Here is a 21,492-nt window from a genome sequence, read left to right on the forward strand (position 1 = left end):
TACATTCCAGCTCTTCGTAGTAACATTCTTAGTTTGGGGCAGATGACAGAAGAAGGATACGACATCGAAATGAAAGAAAATTTCCTGAAGGTGTGTGACAAATATGAGAGACTCGTGATGAAGGTACAACGCTCACATAATCTTCTGTACAAGATCTTGTTGCACACAACCCAACTCGTTTGCCCCCATACGAAACTAGATGATAAGGCTTGGCTTTGGCATGCACGTCTAGCGCATGTCAATTTCCGTCTACTAGAATCCATGGTAGAAATAGAGATGGTACGTGGAGTACCAAAGATAAAGCACCCAACAAAAGTCTATAAAGGGTGTCTTGTAGGCAAGCAAACTCGGCAGTCGTTCCCACAAGAGTCTCAATGGCAAGCAAGCATTCCATTAGAGCTCGTGCATGCTGATCTCTGTGGCCCGATAGCAAGTAACGAATATTTTCTACTTCTAGTGGATGATTACAGCAGGTATATGTGGGTATTTTTGTTAAAAAAAAAAAGGATGAAGCATTTGAAGCCTTCAAGAATTTCAAAGCTCAAGTGAAAAATGAAACCCGATACAAGTTGAAGGGTCTACGTACAGATCGTGGAGGAGAATTCTTGTCAAAAGAATTCACAGAATATTGCAACAAGAAAGGTATAAGGCGACAGTTGACCGCTCCATACTCTCCTCAGCAAAACGGAGTAGTGGAGTAGCGTAATCGAACCATTCTTGGAGCCACAAGGTCGTTGTTAAAGGTAATGGAGATACCGAAGATGTTTTGGGGAGAGGCAGTAGGCCATTCTGTTCAGATTTTGAACTGGGTTCCAAAGAAAGGGGTGAAGAAGAAAACCCCATATGAGGCTCTGTATGGGAAGAAACCAACGTTGGATCACTTTAGGGTTTTGGGGTGTGTGGCTCACGCAAAAAGACCAGCAAATAAACTCTCCAAGTTAAGTGATCGTAGTGTTGCTCTTGTGTATCTCGGCAATGAACCTGGGACTAAGGCCGTTAGACTATATAGTCCAAGTGAAAAAAAGAAAGTATGTGGCTAGAGATGTTGTTTTTGATGAAGCCACAAAGTGGAAATGGGTTGGAAGTCAAGATGAAACCCATGTGTCTGGTCAAGATTGGGTTAGGTTTCCAAGTGAAACCTCATATGTTGAAGACAGAGAGTGTTGGGTTAAATCATGACATAGATGTTATTTTTTAGTTTAGTATTAGTTTTATTTAGTAATTGAATAAAAGATAGTAGTTCATGGGTTGAATTGGTCATGTGGACCAAGTCTTTTGGATTTGTTAGAATGATAGGTTTAGTGTTGGAAAAGAGGAAAACGTATGCTTGTTTTTGGTTAGTACAATTAGGTTTTGTAGGCTATAAAAAGCCTTAAGTTTTCTGAATATTATAGCAGCTGTTTTGAGTCCCGACTACTACTTCTTCTACATATTTCTCACGTATTAAACAGGTTGTTTGTTTTGTTTTGTTTTGTGTGCAAAGTAGAGGGCCTGGTTTCCAACATTTGGTATCAGAGCCTAAGGCTCGTTTAGAAGAATCAGGTTTAAGAGTCGGTGGCGAGAGAGGAGGAGTAGCCCTTGGCTGCATGGCTGAGAATGAAAGAGGATTATGGTTGCAGGGGTTGAACCAATAAATTACTGCTGCAGTCAAGACCACTAGAAAGAAGAAAGAAAGAAAGAAAGAAAGAAAGAAAGAAAGAAAGGAAAAAGAAAGAAGATTGTGACATGCAACCTGTTGGCTGTTGCTTTCTGCAGAAAGAAAGAAACATAGAAAGGAGGATCAAACTAGGGTGGTTCTCTACTGTGGTGTATTCCGGTTTTTGTTGTGGTGTTAATGGCTCACAATGGTGTTGACAGATGAAAGTCTGGTTATGGTTGTTCAATCCCAAAGATAGAAAAAAATGGTTGTTGAGGAAGAAAGTAAGCAACAAGATGAAGTAAGCAGAAGGGTTCTCAGCAAGAGAAGACCAAGAGAGCAAGAAAGAAAGCAAGCAAGAAAGCAAGAAGGAGCCGAAGTGTGTTCTATGTTAGAAAGCAAGAAGCAAGAAAAGAAAGTAGTTTGTATTAAGTAGTTGACAGGAAAGAAAGCAAGAATGAAAGATAAGCATCAAGGCAGATCATGTTTGTTAATCAGAAGAAAGATGCATCAAGTTTTTTGTTTGTTAGCAGATAAGAAAAAAGAAGCAAGCAGCAAGTGATTAACAAGCAGGAGAAGGCCAGTTGCAAGCAAGATTATAGAAAGAGAAGCAAATATCAAGATTATCAAGATTAAGGGGGTGAATGTTGGGTTTAATCTTGACATGGATGTTATTTTTAGTTTAGTATTAGTTTTATTTAGTAATTGAATAAAAGATAGTAGTTCATGGGTTGAATGGGTCATGTGGACCAACTCTTTTGGGGTTTTTAGAATGATAGGTTTAGTGCTAGAAAAGAGGAAAATGTGTGCTTGTTTTTGGTTAGTTCAACTAGGTTTTGTAGGCTATAAAAAGCTTTTAGTTTTCTGAATATTATAGCAGCTATTTTGAGTCCCGACTACTACTTCTTCTTATACATATTTCTCACGTATTAAACAGGTTGTTAGTTTTGTTTTGTGTGCAAACTAGAGGGCTTGATTTCCAACAGAGAGAACCATGTGCAAGGCCAGGATGAAGAAGACCAAGATGGAGATGGAAGCCCTAGTCCTCAGTACGACTCGTTGAACTCCTCAACACCACCACAGATGCCCACTGCTCAAGATAATTATGCTTCAAACAAACCAACGCCTCAGGGATCCAATACAACATCCATGTCATCTGATCCAAGACCAAGAACATCGAAATATGATGATACACCAGTTAGGGGTTTTCGAAAACTGAGTGATGTAACTGATTGTTGTACTCAGTTAAAAGATGAAGATGAAGAACTTATGTTTGCAGGAGAAGAACCCACTACCTACCTAGAAGCTGCAAACAATCGGGTTTGGGGAGAACCCATGAAGAAAGAGATTGAATCCATCATTAAAAACGATACATGGGAATTGACTATTCTTCCTAAAGGTCACAAACCCATTGGATTGAAATGGGTTTACAAATTAAAGAAAGATGTAAAAGGAAAGCTTGTCAAACACAAAGTCAGGGTAGTTGCAAAAGGCTATGTGCAAATGAAAGGTGTTAACTTTGAAGAGGATTTCGTATCGGTGGCTAGGATAGAAATGGTGAGGGTAATCTTAGCATTGGCAGCAACTGAAGTCTGGAAAGTTCACCATTTAGACATAAAGTCTGCTTTACTTCATGGTGTATTGCATGAAGATGTGTATGTGACTCAACCAGATGAGTTAGTTATGAAAGGGAAGGAACACAAGGTGTATAGACTGAAGAAAGCTCTTTACGGGCTTCGTTAAGCTCCAAGAGCATGGAATGAAAGACTGAATAAAGTTATGAAGGATATGGGTTTTTCTCGTTGCCCTCAGGAGTATGGAGTGTACAAGATTCAGAGGGCAAGAACAACTTTGTTGGTTGGTGTGTACGTGGATGACTTGATAGTAATCGGGTCAAGTAACGAGTTAATTGACACCTTCAAGAAACAGATGAAGAAAGTGTTTGACATGAGTGATCTGGGTTTGTTAACCTACTATCTAGGGATCAAAGTAACACAAAAGGAAGGAAGTATCATCGTAATTCAAGCTAGGTGTGCTAAAAAGGTGTTACAAATTGCAGGGATTGGGGATTGTAATCCCCACTAAATATCCCATGGAACCTAGATCAAGTCTGAAGAAAGATGAAGAAGGTGAACTAGTAAATGCCACAAATTATGGAAAACTCATTGGAAGTTTAATACCTTTGGAAGTTTAAGGTATTTAACTAACACTAGACCTGATCTTAGCTACTCTGTGGGTGTCATGAGTAGATACATAAAAGCTCCAAAACTGTGTCATCTTAAAGCTTTAAATAAAATACTAAGGTATGTTAAAGCCACAAAGGATTTTGGACTTGTATACAAGACAGGTGGAGATAAGAAGATAGTGGGTTTTAGTGACAACAGCCATGGAACGGATTTGGATGATAGGAAGGGTACAATAGGAACCAATTTTTTCTCATCTGGAAAAGTTGTCACCTGGTCTTCACAAAAACAACAAACAGTGGCATTGTCTTCATGCGAAGCTGAGTTCATGGCAGCAACGGAAGCTGCATGTCAAGCATTGTGGTTGAGAAGTTCAATAAAGGAGTTGAGAGGGTGGAAGAAAGAAGCAGTCAAACTCTTCGTAGAAAACAAGTCGGCCATAGCTTTAATGGAGAACCCTATTTTCCATGGAAGAAGCAAGCATATTGACACCAAGTTCCATTTCATACGGGGATGTGTTAAAAGAAAGGAGACACAAGTGAAGCATGTAAGTGGAAAAAAAGAAAGGGCAGACCCTCTAACAAAAGCTTTACCATGTGTGAAATTTACAGAGATGAGGAACTTGATTGGAGTTGAAAGCATTATAGCTTAAACTCAGAATTAAGGGGGGAAATGTGTTAGGTTAATTCTAGTTTATCGCCATTGGAGGCTCATTTGAATAAGCTGATATGGTCCTCTAAAGACCATGTCTTTAGGAGAATAAAGCGGCATGTGGCCACACCCGTTGAAGCATTTGTTGATGCAAGTTTTCTTGGAAGTTTTGTTAGTAGCTAGCAGTATTTAATCTCTCCTTTGTAATCAGTTTTATTATCATGAAATATAGAACCAGTTTGTGTTCTAAATTCTCTCTTTCTCGTTTATAATGTACAGTGTGAGTCGTGTGTTTTGTTGTGAATCCTCAAGATCCTAAAGGCTCAACTCCAACAGGGATCGAAGCTACAACACCTTCATCGTTGTTTGTCGACTGCAACTACCTCCTCCGACCATCGTCGGGCACCTCCAATTCAGACGAAGCTACCCCAACATGAAAGCTCCTGCCGATCGCTGTCATCCCCGTCGGACCAATTGCTATCGCCAACGCCTTAATCGGTGACCCAAGAGCGTCACGTCGGAGGCGAAATCGCCGCATACCCTCAACGACGACCACCCTGTACCAGCAGATCCAACAATCGGCAACCGAAACCATTAGAATTCCTAAAACCAAACTAACCCAACACCTATCACTACCAGACTCATAGCTACATTCACCTCTATACCCAACAGATACCGTCGTTTCCAGCAGTGACCACCGTTGACTAGTAGATCGACAGAACTTGAGCATCACCAGCAGCCTTCAACCCTGACTAAGTAGTCCGTCGGCGACTGAAACCATTCCCATAGTGCCACCGGTCAGCAACCTGCTGTCAAAATCAGACCATTACCTAACACCACCCTGATTCCTAATCTAAGTAGCCTATCGACAATCTCAATTGGTAACAGCCCCAACGTTAACAATCATCACCACCATTTTCTTCCAGCGCCAATAATGGTCTCTGATTGCTTCCTCTGACGAAGCGCCTCCATGCTCCAGTCGATACGTCTTCTTCTCTTAGGTATGGGTCTCTCCTCAGCGAAAGCAGGCAGAAACAAGCCAAAAGGAAAATGAACATGGTGGGCCACCTTTGTGCCTTTGTGCACAACCCGTTTCAATAAAAAAAATGGTTTGAAATTGGCATTTGGGCTTATAACCGGATACAAGGCTATCCCTTTTTGGAATACAACATGTGGGATTCTTTCATATTAGTTTTCTTTCATGTTTATGGACTACCTCCAAAAAATGCATACATTGACTAATTTTACAAGACAAAGGCGTCAGATAGGCCCACATAATCAAAAGACGTTAGAAAAAAGTCAAAGGAAGGTGGGACCCATCTTGGTCCACCTCTCTTCTCATATTTTCGACATGGATTGTCTCTCTCTGTTATACAAACAACAACGACCCTAGACCGGCTGTTACTAGTAGCACCTTATTGGCACCATCACCGATCGTCTCCGACTCCCCGGTAGACGAAAACCCTTTGACAGCAACATCCGTTCCCACTAGAAGCCACTGCCAAGATCTCAGTCCTCGATTCATCACCACTAGTCGACTGCATCCTCCTCCTGACGCAACCCAGCAGCCCCCAAGTGCTAATCATCCGTTAACGACCACAAATTCGATGACAACAATCAACAACCTGTGTTTCTCGATTTTTTTTCCAACAGGAGCTACAACACCAATGGCCATCGTCATCTCCATTAGACCCTCAACTGTCACACCCACGAACCAGACGGCGGAAACATTCGGGGGCTCGTGTGACTAACAATTGAATAATCATCACAATGAATATACATGAATTATAACACGGTCATTACCAACATTACATAATACAACTAGCATTGTTCACATCAAGTACATTGTTAAAATACATAAGTTCAAATTGTTAAAAGTACGGTAAGTGCTATTACATAAACAAAACCATCCACACTTGCACATCTTCCGGCTTAACGATTACCTGAGAATACAAGTTATTTTGAAAACAGTCAACATATATAATGTTGGTGAGTTCATAAGTATGTTTAAGTAAAAGTCTTTGTATCTTTCATAAAAACCCAGAAAATCCGATATTTTCTGCAAAATGTCTAAAAATGATGTGAAAATCAAGTATAAATGCATGTGTGAATTTAGTAGTTAAGAACTTGTATGAGTGTAGTTTAGGTTCATTGGATTTTGAATAAATGATAACTGGATATGAATAATCTCCCCAGAAAATCCAATATTTTCTGTTTTAATACACCGTTTGGATTTTTATATCGTTAGATAAGTCGTTTTGCATTGACATAATTAAAGAATTTATCTTCAATAGGTTATATTTTGGCATCTAATCTCTATATCAACCGTTATAACCATGCATGATAATGACTAGGTCACCCGTCTCGGTATTTTCCAAATGTTGGTCATGCTAAGGATGTTGTCGCCCTGGCCTAGTTTAGCCGTAGCGAACAGCTAAGGCGTGGGGGGTCACCCCATATAGATCTATACACAAACTCCCGCTTTCCATCCAGGTAACTCTGATTATAACTACAGGCTACGATTGTACACTCAAAGGTGCCAAATGACAAGTCTCACTAAATTCTCAACCTTTCACATTTGATAAGATTTCCCCCATGTTTAATGTTTTACGCGTAATTTATAGATTTTTCCATTCCAAAGGTAAGTATACGAATTCATAAACTATGTAGAGGTATGTTTACGATTTACAAGGTATGTGAATTTTTATTCCAAGCCCGATTAACATGTAAATGGGCCACAAAGGTCCAATAACATAGTAGAAGGGTAATTTAGGCCCAAAAGGCATGAAAATGGGCCACAAAGGCCCAATAAACCTGTAGTCCATAAATTAGACCCAAATTAACATGCAAGTGGTACGCAAGGCCCAATAAACATGTCATGGAACACATTGGGCGCAATATACACTTAGTTGGGCCCTTAGGGCCCAACGGCCATGTATCATGAATATTAAGCCCAATAATTGGTTATCGACATATTTCGTTCGTTTTGTTTCATTCCGTTGTTTGCTCTGACTTGAAGTTCGATAGATTGGTGATAGAAATCCTCTTTTTATAAAAACAACGTTTTTGGCCAACAATTCTCAAAATTTTAAATTAGGCCCGAAGTTTTGTAAAAATGACACTTTAATCCATAATTTATAAAAGTTTGCAACTTTGTCCCAAATGTCTATAAATTTACGGTTTTAGCCCAAAATGTTATATTTTTACATTTAGAACCCTGTTTTGCAGAAAAATACATTTTCAGCCCCTTATTTGTAAAAGTTTACACTCTCAGCCCCATTTTTGGAAACCTTTACATTTTTGGTCCAATTTGCAAATAAATGATCTTTTTGATGGGTTTTATACAAACAATCCTATGTGTACATGTAACCCTAGCATTGGATCTATCTTTTCACTATTAGATACACAACATTATGAACACATAATAAAACCCTAATGCTAGCATATAAGTAATCATATTAACATAAGAATAGGTTTATAATATTACCTTGATTGTTATGTAGCAATAACAATCCCAAATCTCCTTGTATTGACTTTGGAAGGCTTAGAGTCACAAGTGTCACTCCTCTAATGGCTTACAAACACCAAGAGCAAATGGAGAAGGTATAAAGAGAGAGGGGAGGTATTAAATTCGTTCCTAAGAAGCCTTAGGAAGGTCTAGACGAAATCATAAGCCAAAGGCGGTTTATATAGGTGTAGAGATAGGGTTTCAGTCCTTATCCTTATCTAGTTGCTTGCTTACCAAGCAACCCATAAGATAAGCCTTGAATCCTTATCATGGTCGAATTCTAAGGTCCTTATCACCTCAAATTCTTCCAACCTATCCTTAGGATAATCCTTACCCTATTTTGTAACTATCACATAATTACAATTCAGCCCCTCTAGTTTAATTAATTACATTTGATCACAAAATTAATTCTTAATTAATTATTGACCAATATTAATTAAACAAATATGATTTCTCCTTTAATATATTATTCTTATAACATATTAATAAATCATAATAACCTCTCTCTCTATTTATTTCTCCAATCAAGTTGCTTTAGTGAAGGCAACCCAAAAGGACCATGCACCATCGGGTCAAGTACATACCAAAATAGTTATGGACTTAGACACTAATCCAACAGTCTCCCACTTGGATAAGTCTAACAACTATTCTGCGTATGACTTCAGATCCTGATCTGCAATCGTAGCTTTCCAAAGCCGCTATCAACCCTGATCCTATCAGATACGCGTGTCCTTAGATAAGGGATCATATATTCCTCCATTCTAGATATCATATGAGATATGATTTCAAATCATTCTCTTTGTACTATATCTCGATTTCCGATTTATGACGACTGACTAATTGAACAAATCAAATTAGCCCTAGCCCGGCCGAGCATTTACGTTTGTCATCACAAAATCATCGAGGGGCCCAAAGATATCGCTTTTATCCTACTTTGGATAAAAGGAACGGATAAACTTTGATACAATGCTTGCTTGCACTTACTCACCGAATCACACACAACAATATGTTTTATAACACCAAGTTACTAGTGCGTTTACATATTATCAATGTGCAACCGATTAGCAAGATACAACTCACACATCTCGGTTTCAAGAATATAAGATGTTATCGTCTCACCAATCACTCGTGATACAATTCATGGAGTGATCCAAGTGAGCGTGGGTTTAATCCAATGCTCAAATCATATTCATAAGCACTCATGCACGTTGCAACAAACATTTGCTTATGTCTAATACTCTTTCAGACAATCCACACACCAATTCACGACAGTCTTCATTCATATCTACTTCCAACATATGAACGATTGTGGCCCGTTTGAATAATTCGATTATTCTTAATAAATTCAATTATTCTGGAAGTCAAAACATGCAAATGTGAAACACAAGAATAATACTAATCCCATATGGCCTCAAACCTTTGAGTATAAATAAAACTCCTTTTATTTATCACCATATCGATTACTCATTATTTGTCGTTTCGGGTAATCAACTTCTTACTTGAATTATTACACTTGTCCCATGCTCTTAGCATGCACACAATGTTTACTTATGGTTCTTACTTTTGTGAAATAGATCAAATTGAACACATTTCCAATCATTCTCATTTCACAACTCCAAATCCTTTTTCATAAGTGTGAGAATATCAAATTCTTGTTACTTATAAAATATGCTAGATTCTAACATTCTATGCAATGATCCTTTCGTAATGTCACTGCACCAAAGTCACAAAGACTATTGCCAATGATATTACAAAGTCCTCTAACGGAGATTGTTACAAGACAATTCCTTAGATATGATGGCTCTCACTCAAGGTACATTCTTTGAACATCCTTTTGCATAAAAGTTTCTAATCTAGACATAGATTTTCAATATTCAATTCGCAATATGGACACGTTTCCATATTTTCCATATGACAACTCATTCTTAATAGAATCTTATCTATTCGTAATGATGTCGATATGGTCCATCCAATACCATGCTTCCAACTACTCACAAGCGACCAATCCTCGTCAAACTTTGGATTGTCCTTTGATAGTTGTTTAATTATTTTAGTGAAAACCAATTCTTGTCCTTTTTCCTTCTAAATGCGCTAGACATTTGGAAAATTTTAGAATGGTCAAGCATTTGCAATCGATCCTTTACCCGAAGCGTATGGGACACGATGCATAATGTTTTATTAGCTATGTTCTCAAAATTCGAATTATGAAGAGGAATGTCGTAATCATAATCGAAATTTTAAGAACACACTATGTACCTTTGACTAAATTTATTAACATTTCTCAACCTAATCCTTTAGATTTGAAATGAAGCATTATATTCTCTCCCTTAATTATAGCAAAACAACTATTCCATCCTTACAACTTTGAAAAGAATGACTCTTGTTTTCTATAATTAATATTGCCAGCTTGCAATACTTTCCTTAATAATCATACAATCATAACATTTATGCTCCCACTATCATGATGATTATTATAAAACATAACACTTATGCTCCTACTAGCTTCGACATGTATTCATAAACATCTTAACTTTCAGAAAAACAATACCTATTGAATTTCTTAAGTCCATGTTTCTAATACTTAGTGCTTTGATAATCTTTTATCAAGGCTTCTTGAACTTATACACCTTTGCCTTAGATAGTTCATATGTGTGTGTAAACAATTGCCAAACCTTACAATTCAAATTATGGAAAGGGATACCGTAACCATGATTGAATTCGAGAATGCAATTTTACAATTACTATCTTCTTAAAATCTTTCTTAGTGAAAGCATTTCCCTACAATCATTTTCATGAAGGAGGAAATCTTATGACACTTAGATTTTAAATGGTGTATGTGTTCCTATCCATGTGAATTTGTTAAAACCAAAGTTTACGACACATTCATACTCATATGGATCGAACTTTCTTAATCTTGATTTCTTGCCTTATGGTAACACAGCTGCCCACCATGTCTTCCAAGTATTCAAGCAGCTCACCCTTTACTATCAATGTACCTTTCATTGATTAAGGTGCTTTGACTTTTATGCATTCAAAATGAGAACTCATAGAACTCACATGCATAATTAACTCGATTGGATTGGCACAGAAACAAAATAATGTCAACACGATAGGTTGTAAACCTCAACTCGTGTGCTAGTGATGATCGATAAGATTTATTTGATTTGTTCTTGAAACCTTTCAAGACCATTAAGACTCCCACTTACTCCTTGACATATAAGATTCTCTCGTCAATAACCATTTCTTGACAAACAAATATTCAAGAGTTAGTGTAGCTTTTATCAAAACATTTCATAAATTGGTCCTAGTTGGTCTTTGTCTTATCCAAGACATCACAACTTTCCACATTTGATGAATGTTATAAACCTTCTTAATACTTATCCACTCAATGTCACAATCTTAACTCTAAGACTTGTTTTGGAACGAAGTATGATTGACTTCTTGATTTAACCATTTCTTTAATTCTTGATTCCTCTTCTTAGACATACAATTGTACTAAGACTCACTTAAAGGATTAATTGCGATATGGTTCTTAATCATTAAGTCCTATCATAAAGCATAAAAGCTACTCTCCCTTCTTCTTAGAATGGAGAAACTTTTATCTTTCTGCCTACTTGATTTTTCTTATTCGTTCTGCTATTGATTTAAACTTTTTCAATCAATTCAGAATTACACTTAATCTTATAAGTATAATCATATTTACTAAACCTTTAGTAAATCATGACGAATATCTTTGTTACTCTTATGGTGGACTTGATCAACACACAACTTTGTGTGCTTGATCTCCTAGTCTTTCACTTGACACTTTGTCAATGAATTAGTCTAATTTCCAAATATGAAATTTCTCATTCATCGTGCAACCAAGTTGCATGATTCCAAATTTCTGTCCAATTAAATCTTGGGTGATGAGAAATTCTCCCTATTTGGTAAATTCTCGACTTTTCCATAAACACCATAAATAAGAATCATATGCATTTGTTGTAGAAATATGCAAACACCAATTTTCATAACGATTTCATTGCAAGGAAATAAATAAATAAGTCAAACGAAAATTTATTTTATTTATAAAAGCAGCGGAAAACATTTGTCCTTACAATGCAAAATCCATTGAAAACTATGTATTTCAAAAGAAAATTTTCTAACAGCTCTATCATAACTATCTAAGCTCAAAATCTAATCTTCAAGTCCATGCGATCAAGATCCATTCCTTGTGATTAGATTCATCTTGCTCTTTCACCAAGCTTCCTTTCTTTTCACCGATCCTGTAAAACATTCAAATGCAATCTTATTACATTATGTATTAAGAATTAATGAATAGGAACTTAATGGAGTTAGATAATGGATTTTACCTGAAGCGTAGCCATACTCCTTGACTCTCCCATCTTCTGGACTCTTCAGGCTCTTTGGGCAGACTTGTATCCAACGCCCTTTCTTTTGGCAGTAAACGCAGGTCGGTCCTCCTAGAACGTCCTCAGAAGCATGGTCGGTTAACTTTCCCAACAAATACTCTTCATTGCTTCGCCAAATCATTTCTGATTCAGCAGCAATGAGCATGTAAGTTAGGTCAATGAGGTTGTCGTCATGATCCATCAAATAATACTTTCTTTTGAACTCATTATATGATTCAGGAAGTGACTGCAAAACCCAATTCACAGCCAACTCATCTGGGAATGACACACCCAACATTATCAACCTATCAATGTGTGATTTCATTCCTAGAACGTGGGCACACACGGGTTTACCATCTTCATGTTTCATTTCCAATAGGGCTTTAGTGATATTGAACCTTTCAATTCTTCGATCTTGTGGGTTGGGGAAAACAATAGGAGGAGGAGGAGGAAGTGAAGCATGATTTCTCGTTCCTCGATTGAATCATGGAATACCATCTTCATGTGGAATGCTTGTTCCACGGAATTTGGGCAGACCATAGTTGTCGAACTTTGACATCTACAAAACGGGAGAAAAACAAATTCTAGTTAGTTGATTGATTGAGTCCTTAGTAAATCACCCAAATGAGATACTAAGGCTAGGACCCAACACAATATTCTACAACTCGGGAGAGGGATGCCGTAACCCTAATTGCAGAATATTTGAAGGTAAGTGAATGACGATTCACTAATTTCCACCCCGAAAAACGAAAAAGAACTTAAGTTTTAAATCTATGAAAGCTCCTAGATCCTTTGAGATTCATTGAACTTTCAATGGCATGTTTAAATCTCGATATGCCCCTCTTGTTTGTGACTGGGATGCCGAGGATCACAAAGCGGGTGTGAATAACCATGCAAACTTACATGGTGCCCTCACATGTTACAGTCATCTATTCGATGTGCCGGTAAACCACACACGCTCCACTAACGTCTTCGCAAGGGTACAAAGTGTAATTTCATGGAATTGCATCAATTCACTTTTGCCTAAGTAACTAAGATTGGGAATTTGTGAAAACGTTTAGTTACTTTTATACTTTATTATACTTATAATGGAAGGTTTCGTCCTATCCTACCCGTTCGGCTAACGACCCTCCACTGTTCAAGAGTGCGGTGGGTAAGAGTGGATACCCATTCAATCGCCATTTTATAGGCAATTTCCTTAAACACCCTTATAGACCAGCTTCGTGAATGAGGCCTACTAACGGTAAGACTGACTTTTACTTATACATATATATAATGTTAGACTTTTAATGTTATATATAGTATAGGGTGTGTTTTACACTTTAAAATACTAGGTGGTCAAATATAACAATTATATTTTTAATTGTAAACCAAAACTTTTATGGATTTATTAAACTTCTTTTAATTATACACCTTAATTAATTAATAAAACCATAAGGGTGTGATTTGAACTTTTCAAAACAATACTAGAGTTTTAGAATTTAACATTCCTAAATTAAACTTTTAATCAACTTTTAAATTCCAAAACTTGAGGGCAAGTTTTGAAACATTTCAAAACATTAGGGTTTAGAATTTAAATATGCATCAAAATTAATCTTTTAATCAAAATTTAAATTCCAAAACTTGAGGGCAAGTTTTGAAACTTTTCAAAACAATTTAGTTTTAATTTCTCTTAAAATTTTCGAATTTATGACATATAAATTAAAATTTTAAATATTGAAAACCTTGATTTAATAATTATCTTGAATTAGACTATTAATTTAATTATTAAATCATAAGGGATTATCTAAATCATGAGGATAATTACCATTTATACATTTAAGATATCCTAATCCTTAAATTATCTCCCTAGATCTCGAAAATAAGGATAGGATAATGCAAAATCTATAATTACCATATATAATAATTAGAGGATAATTACAAGATATGGGATAATCAAAATCCCTAAAATTTAGGATCTTATCTTGGGGAGGAGGCAAATTTGGAAAATCAAGGGATTAAAACAAACCCTAGATTTCGAAATTTAAGGGTTTAAGGAAAGGATTTGAAGATCTTATTCAAACTCTTGCAAATTAGGGTTTGCAAACCCTAATCTCGAAAAACCCTAGCCTCCTAGGGTTTATTGGCAATAAACCCTAATGTGACAAGTTCATACAATTGAATAAACTAATTGAAAACAAGTTAACCAAAGGCTCTGATACCACTGATGGGTTTTATACAAACAATCCTATGTGTACATGCAACCCTAGCATTGGATCTATCTTTTCACTATTAGATACACAACATTATGAACACATAATAAAACCCTAATGCTAGCATATAAGTAATCATATTAACATAAGAATAGGTTTATAATATTACCTTGATTGTTATGTAGCAATAACAATCCCAAATCTCCTTGTATTGACTTTGGAAGGCTTAGAGTCACAAGTGTCACTCCTCTAATGGCTTACAAACACCAAGAGCAAATGGAGAAGGTATAAAGAGAGAGGGGAGGTATTAAATTCATTCCTAAGAAGCCTTAGGAAGGTCTGGACGAAATCATAAGCCAAAGGGGGTTTATATAGGTGTAGAGATAGGGTTTCAGTCCTTATCCTTATCTAGTTGCTTGCTTACCAAGCAACCCATAAGATAAGCCTTGAATCCTTATCATGTTCGAATTCTAAGGTCCTTATCACCTTAAATTCGTCCAACCTATCCTTAGGATAATCCTTACCCTATTTTGTAACTATCACATAATTACAATTCAGCCTCTCTAGTTTAATTAATTACATTTGATCACAAAATTAATTCTTAATTAATTATTGACCAATATTAATTAAACAAATATGATTTCTCCTTTAATATATTATTCTTATAACATATTAATAAATCATAATAACCTCTCTCTCTATTTATTTCTCCAATCAAGTTGCTTTGGTGAAGGCAACCCAAAAGGACCATGCACCATCGGGTCAAGTACATACCAAAATAGTTATGGACTTAGACACTAATCCAACACTTTTCACATCTGAATTTGGTTTCTTTTCCTGTATGACTCAAACTTTGGCAAAATGACATTTTTAAACCCCAAAACTCTTTTTTTTTTTTTTTTTTGCAAATTGGGCTCATAACCGTGAGGCCCAAAAGTTTTGGCCCGTTAAGCTAAAATTTGCATTTTTGGCCCTTTTAAAAGTAGGTTTAGCATAAAATACCTTTTTATACATGTAGGACCTGTTTGGCCCCTTTAAAAACATAATTTTCACTTTTTACCATTATCTTTTGTTTTCTTAACAATTTTGACCTTTAACAAAGTTTTTGTTGAATTCTTTTGCATCTTAAACATGTATTCACTTTTGGCTTGTTATTTTAAGGTATATCATGTTATAGTTCATAGATATATGTTTAAATTTTGAGATTTGCTAAGAGTCTAACCCATTCCTACCAAACAAACTAAGAATTCACACAAAACATGCATATAACACATAGATCTACACATTTTACTTGTATTCTCCCCCAAAGATCATATGAAAACCGAAAACAAGGGGTATGAACTCACCTTTGCTTTGATGTTTCGGTTTTGAAGAAGAAATGAAGAAGATTTTGGTCCTAGCAAGCTTTCTTGAGTGGATTTCAAACTTAAGAAGTTCTAGGAAGAAAAATCAACAAAAACTTGCTTAAAAGAGTGATCCAATCATGAGAATAGAGTTATAAACTTGGATGTATAAAGACTTACCAAGAAGTGATGATTATCTTGTGAAAACCTTCTTGAATCACAAAAAAATTTCGAGATTTTGATGGAAGGAGTAGGATGATTCTTGAGAGTGTTTTGAGGGAAAGGAGATGGTGAAATGACTAGCATGGATACATGGTGGTCCTTGCATGGATATATGATGTATAAAATGGAGGTGGTACCTCCCAAAAGCACTAGGTTAGTTACATGCAAATACCCTCAGGGTAAGATGACTATTTTACCCCTGGTCAAAGTCAACTCCCTGATCAAAGTCAACTTCCAGTTGACCGGACTCGCCGATTCAGGGCATAGACTCACTGAGTCCCTCCTTTACTAATTATGTCTTTAACTCACTAAGTCCCTTCTCACTCACTGATTCACCCTGAACTCACAAATGGAAGAAAGACGGGGGACTCGCGACCCAACTCGTCGAGTCCGAAGAACAACTCGCTGAGTCCTATCTTGAAGATTCCAAATAGTCGATTCTAATCAAAATCCAGAGCATCTAACTCGTAGATCTAAGTTCCTGGTACCATCTAAACACGTAAGGTTGCTAACTTTACATGTAACTAAGAAGGAATGAAGTTATTTCACTCGAACTCTTCTTTAATCGGGAAAACTCATCCGACTCGCCAAGTTATATGAGCAACTCGTCGAGTCTAAGGCAATCTTCATCGGACTCGTCGAGTTGCTCATCCAACTCGTCGTGTCTACGGCTATCTTCATATGACTCGCCGAGTCATCCTCGAGACTCGCCGAGTCCATTCAGTCCTTTTTCCATACATAACTGATTTGATCCATGCAGCGGCTCCAAATCACAGATCAAAGTTTCTAGGGCATGCTTATCACGTAAAGTTGCAAACTTTACGTGCATGCATGGCTTTAAAGGCTACAAATGCCAAATCTAAGCTCTTAATGGGGTTCCAAGCTCAGGAGGGACCTTAATCACGACCCTAACTAAAACTTTACACTTCTAGAATGCAATGAAGGTCCGGATCTGAAGTTTCCATCCAAAGGAGAGTCCATATCTCAAGTTTTGAATCATAAGAGGCTCCAAAGAAGTCATAATAAGCATAAATGAGGTTTTAATGGAGGAATGCACAAGGTCATAACTTCATTACCTGAATGAGAAACAGATGGAAGCTAACTCCTGGATCTCCCTTCTCTTTTATGGACCTTCTTTCCTTCTTTCCTTCTTTCTCTTCCCAAAGCTTCCAAGCTAGCACAAACACACTCAAACTCAACAATGGGGCTAGGGTTTACAGGGGAAATGTTCTGAGAGTGATAGAGGCGATGTTGGGGGCGCATAAGTGCGTTTAAACAGGGTGCAAACCCTAAAAATTAGGGCTTCATCCAGACAGACGGACTCGCCGAGTCCCAGCGTATGGACTCGTCGAGTAGCCAACTCAAAACGCGCAATCATCCCGTCTCTACTCGACGAGTCGGGCTACTGGCTCGTCGAGTACCCCTTAAGAAATGAAAATACTTTATTTGAATTACATACCAGAAATGGGGCGTTACACCCATTAAGTTGCGCCCTTTCTGAATCGTTAAAATCCTTTTTGTATATCTCACTTAACTTTAACAACTTTGCTTTATCAAAACTAGAAAATGAGTCACAAAGACTCAAAGCCGCCATGTTCTCCATCAATTTTGTGCCAACTTCACTAAATCTATCCCCAAATTCTTGAATTTGCATATCTAAAACTGTGTTAAAAATCACAACTTCAAAATGATGTTGATTAGTCTTATTGGTCCTATGCTTTAATGGGGTAACATAATATTGTGACGTGTCCACAATTCCAATACTATGCTTTTCACAAAAAGCACACACTAAACCCATCGTTTCTGAAAACTAGCAATGCTTTTTTTGTCCCTTTTACTAACGAAGCCGCTTCCAAAATATCTTGATTTTTTTTTCAAGATGCTTTGACAAAGTATCAGTGAGGCATAGAATTTCCAACATCAAGTCTAAAAGAAATACGAAATCAAGTGTTTTGAAATATGGCAAAATTCCATTTGCTTGATTACGGTTAGATAAAGTAGACCCCTCCTCTTTGACATATTTAAGAACAACAACAACTTCTGCAAACAAATTCAACAAACCTACAATTATTCTAAAATGTGAACCCCATCTAGTATCTCCAGCTCGAACAAGAGAAATCTCTTGATTTAACCCTCTTCCTGTTTCAGTTTCACTAATACCAATTTCGGTTGCCACTCTTTCTTTTTGCATCTCTCGTATCATATATTTTCTCTTACAAGACCCACAAACGACAGTAACCACCAAACCTAGTTGTTTAAAGAATTCTTCAACATCATCATGTTTCTTTGCAACCACCAGAACCACTAATTGAAGTTGATATGCAAAACAATGTATATAATGTGCAGAACTGTTTTCATTTAAAATCAATGATTTCAAACCGTTAAATGCACCACTCATATTACTTGTTTCATCATAACCTTGCCCCCTCACCTATATATTTGAAAAAATTAATAAACAAATAGAAGACATAAAAATAAAATTAATATCATGTTAAAGGAATAAATATTTTATGATTTCTCACTTGATCGATAGTCAAGTTGTTGTTGGAAAAAACGGTATCGATGGCGGCTTTAAGAGTTAAAGAGGATGTATCCAACACGTGAACAACTCCTATAAATCTTTCATTTACAATCCCAAGTCTATCAACATATCTCAAAACTATATCCATTTGTTCTTTTTTGGAAACATCACTAGACTCATCAACTAATATACCGAACACATCTTTACTAATTTCATCACAAATAGACTTGATTATCTCTTTTGAAAGCCATTGACAATATCTTTTTGAATCGTCGGAGAAGTCAACTTTTCATTTTTTGGAGCATTTTCTAAGGTAACTTTCAAAATCTTCTCATTATCCTCTCTAATCAAAGATAAGACTTTAAGGAAAAGTCCTTTATTATTAGACTTTTCCATCTCATCATGTCCACAAAATCGTAATGCAATTTTCAATAAAAATCTACAACTAAAGATTGTAACACGTAATCGAATTTCATAATTATTTTGCTCAAGTTTCGTTTGCTTATGCAAAACTTCACCAATAGATTGGTTTTTTCTCAATAACAAATCACACTTTTCTTCGGCCTTATGGTGAGAACTATGAATCTCACCCATATGTTTCCGAAATGATTTTTTTACTCCAATTGTCAAAGCCTTCGGTTATAAAAGCATATTTTCCACCTTGACCCCCTACCATGTCTCTAAACAAATAACAACAAAAACAATATGCCTTCTTTTTTGTAATGCTATACTCTAACCATGGAAATCCGTTAACCATTCCACAACAAAACGTCTGCTTCTCACCAAATAAGGTAAATTCAAAATTATGCTCATTTGGTTGACAAGGTCCTTTAATCATATATTCTCTCTTTATTTCATCCCTTTGATTAGGATTATAAGATCTAATCTTTGGCCTCTCCCCCGGATCCGAAGGAAGATCATTCAAATCAAAAGATTGTGGCACTTTTGGTTTTTGAGTATGCTCATTAAATTGTGGTTCTTGTGGTTTTGAAATATAGGCTCATTAGATTGTGGTTCTTGTGGTTTTGGTGTATGTTGATTAAGTTGTGGAACTTGTGTACTTTCATTAGCCCTATTTTTTTTTGAAGTTCCTTCATCATTGTTGTCTCCAACATCTAATTGTCTTTTGAAAAATTTGTTAATAGCTACCTACAATCAAAATACATCAACAATCAACTCTAATTCTATAACTTGATTTTAAGTTTCAACAACAAATAATCACTAATTATTGACCCTAAGTCTCTAATTTAATAATCCTAATTGGTAATTTCTATTTTTCAACACAATGCCAAAAAATTGAATTTCAATTAACCAAAAAATAATAACAAAATTTTTACTTACTTGCTTCATTGGGCACCACTTTGATCAATAATCACCCACCACCAGCCACCGATCCGCGGCAAAAGAGAGGGCAGCAGTGTGGGGTCGCAGGGCAGGGAGTAAAACAAAGTCTGAAGTCACGATTTGTTAATTGTTTGGGAATTGACGTTCATAAGTTTCTTTTTAGGCTTGGGCTTTAAGTTTGGGCAATTGGGCTATTTATTAAGTGGATTATATATTTATAAAAACACAAAAAAAAGGGTAGCCCAAAATATATTTTAGACTTATGGTGCATATAAACAATAATTTCTTGGAAAAAATTTGTATTATTAATTTTCTTTTTGCGCCTCCTAGGATACCCAGGGTCCTTAATTGGATCCGACTATGGAATGAGACAATTATTTGAGCTCTATAACTACAAAAGATGGAAAATCTTAATTTATATATTCCTTTATGTTTCTTGACAAGATAATGACATGCTATAAATTAAGTTTCACTTATTTTGTATTTTGTTTAAAAAGTCAACCAACCAATGAGAAGAAAAGATAAATAGAATACAATGTCTAAAACTTCATAAATATGGAATGAAACTTGCTGTTGCTGCCATTTCTGTAAAAAGTAAGCCAACCAGTTCAGATAAATAGAAAAGTTCAATGTTTAAACTTCAAAAATATGGAATATAAATCAGCTGATAGTTGTATTATCTTTAAAAAGTCACCAACTATTAAAAGAAAAAAGGAAAAAATTACAAGGTCTAAACTTCAAAAATATGGAATACGACTCTGATAGTTTTATTATATCTAGAAAGTCAACGAGTCATTAAAATAGGAGAGAAAAAAATCCAATATACAAACTTAAAAAATATAGAATAAAACTCAGCTGATAGTTGTATTATCTATTTATCTTTAAAAAGTCAACCAACCAGTAGAATGAAACAGAATAAAAAATCCAATCTCTAAACATCAAAAGTACTGAATACTACTCAATCGATAGTTGTACTATCATTGAAAGTCAACCAACCATTAAAATAAAAGAGCAAAAAAAAATCCAACATCTAACTGTGGATTAGCCAATCTAAATATGGAATGTATATTAATTTTGAATTGTATGTTTATATGTTTATCAATCTCTTGATTATCAGGATTTTCTTTGTAAACTTGTATTTGTACACATAGTCTAATGAGAAGAGGGTTTGATCGCTACCAAGCTTATACTTAGAACATATAGTCATTATAGCGTAATTTGTTTGTTGTAATCATATTAAAAAGTCTATTACTCATAATGTTTTTTTTTTCTTTTCAAAATTCCAATATAAAGTTTATCATTCTGTGTGTTGCTTTTCACATTTTGATTAACTAATTAATGCTACTTAATGATGAATAAGATTTACTCATCATGGTGTTTAAACTACTTCTGTTTTTAATGAATAAATTCAAATGGCGATTTTGCTTTTCTCACCAAGTCAAAGTATAGCAGGATGTACAAGTTACTAAAGCAGGATAACAATTACAGGAGTTACAAGCTACTA

General features: G+C 35.9%; 3 protein-coding genes across 3 annotated transcripts; 1 reads left to right on the top strand and 2 right to left on the bottom strand.

Moving 5' to 3' along the window:
- Positions 1-3,877: 3,877 nt before the first annotated feature.
- On the top strand, positions 3,878-4,471 carry LOC145067047 (secreted RxLR effector protein 161-like). The gene has a single exon (XM_079014268.1). It carries the CDS (start codon positions 3,878-3,880, stop codon positions 4,469-4,471), a length of 594 nt encoding a protein of 197 aa, XP_078870394.1.
- Positions 4,472-6,362: 1,891 nt separating this feature from the next.
- On the bottom strand, positions 6,363-17,921 carry LOC145067048 (uncharacterized). Its single transcript, XM_079014269.1, has 2 exons — positions 17,583-17,921; positions 6,363-6,413 (listed from the first exon to the last, which is right to left on the bottom strand). The coding sequence occupies exons 1-2, from the start codon at positions 17,919-17,921 to the stop codon at positions 6,363-6,365; spliced, it is 390 nt and encodes a 129-aa protein (XP_078870395.1).
- Positions 17,922-17,960: 39 nt separating this feature from the next.
- On the bottom strand, positions 17,961-19,994 carry LOC145067049 (uncharacterized). Its single transcript, XM_079014270.1, has 4 exons — positions 19,986-19,994; positions 19,706-19,793; positions 18,646-18,929; positions 17,961-18,554 (listed from the first exon to the last, which is right to left on the bottom strand). The coding sequence occupies exons 1-4, from the start codon at positions 19,992-19,994 to the stop codon at positions 17,961-17,963; spliced, it is 975 nt and encodes a 324-aa protein (XP_078870396.1).
- Between the last annotated feature and the right edge of the window lie 1,498 nt (positions 19,995-21,492).

Source organism: Lactuca serriola, chromosome 8 (assembly GCF_051521515.1).
Source record: "Lactuca serriola cultivar US96UC23 chromosome 8, Lser_US96UC23_V15, whole genome shotgun sequence".
NCBI classification, from domain to species: Eukaryota; Viridiplantae; Streptophyta; class Magnoliopsida; order Asterales; family Asteraceae; genus Lactuca; species Lactuca serriola.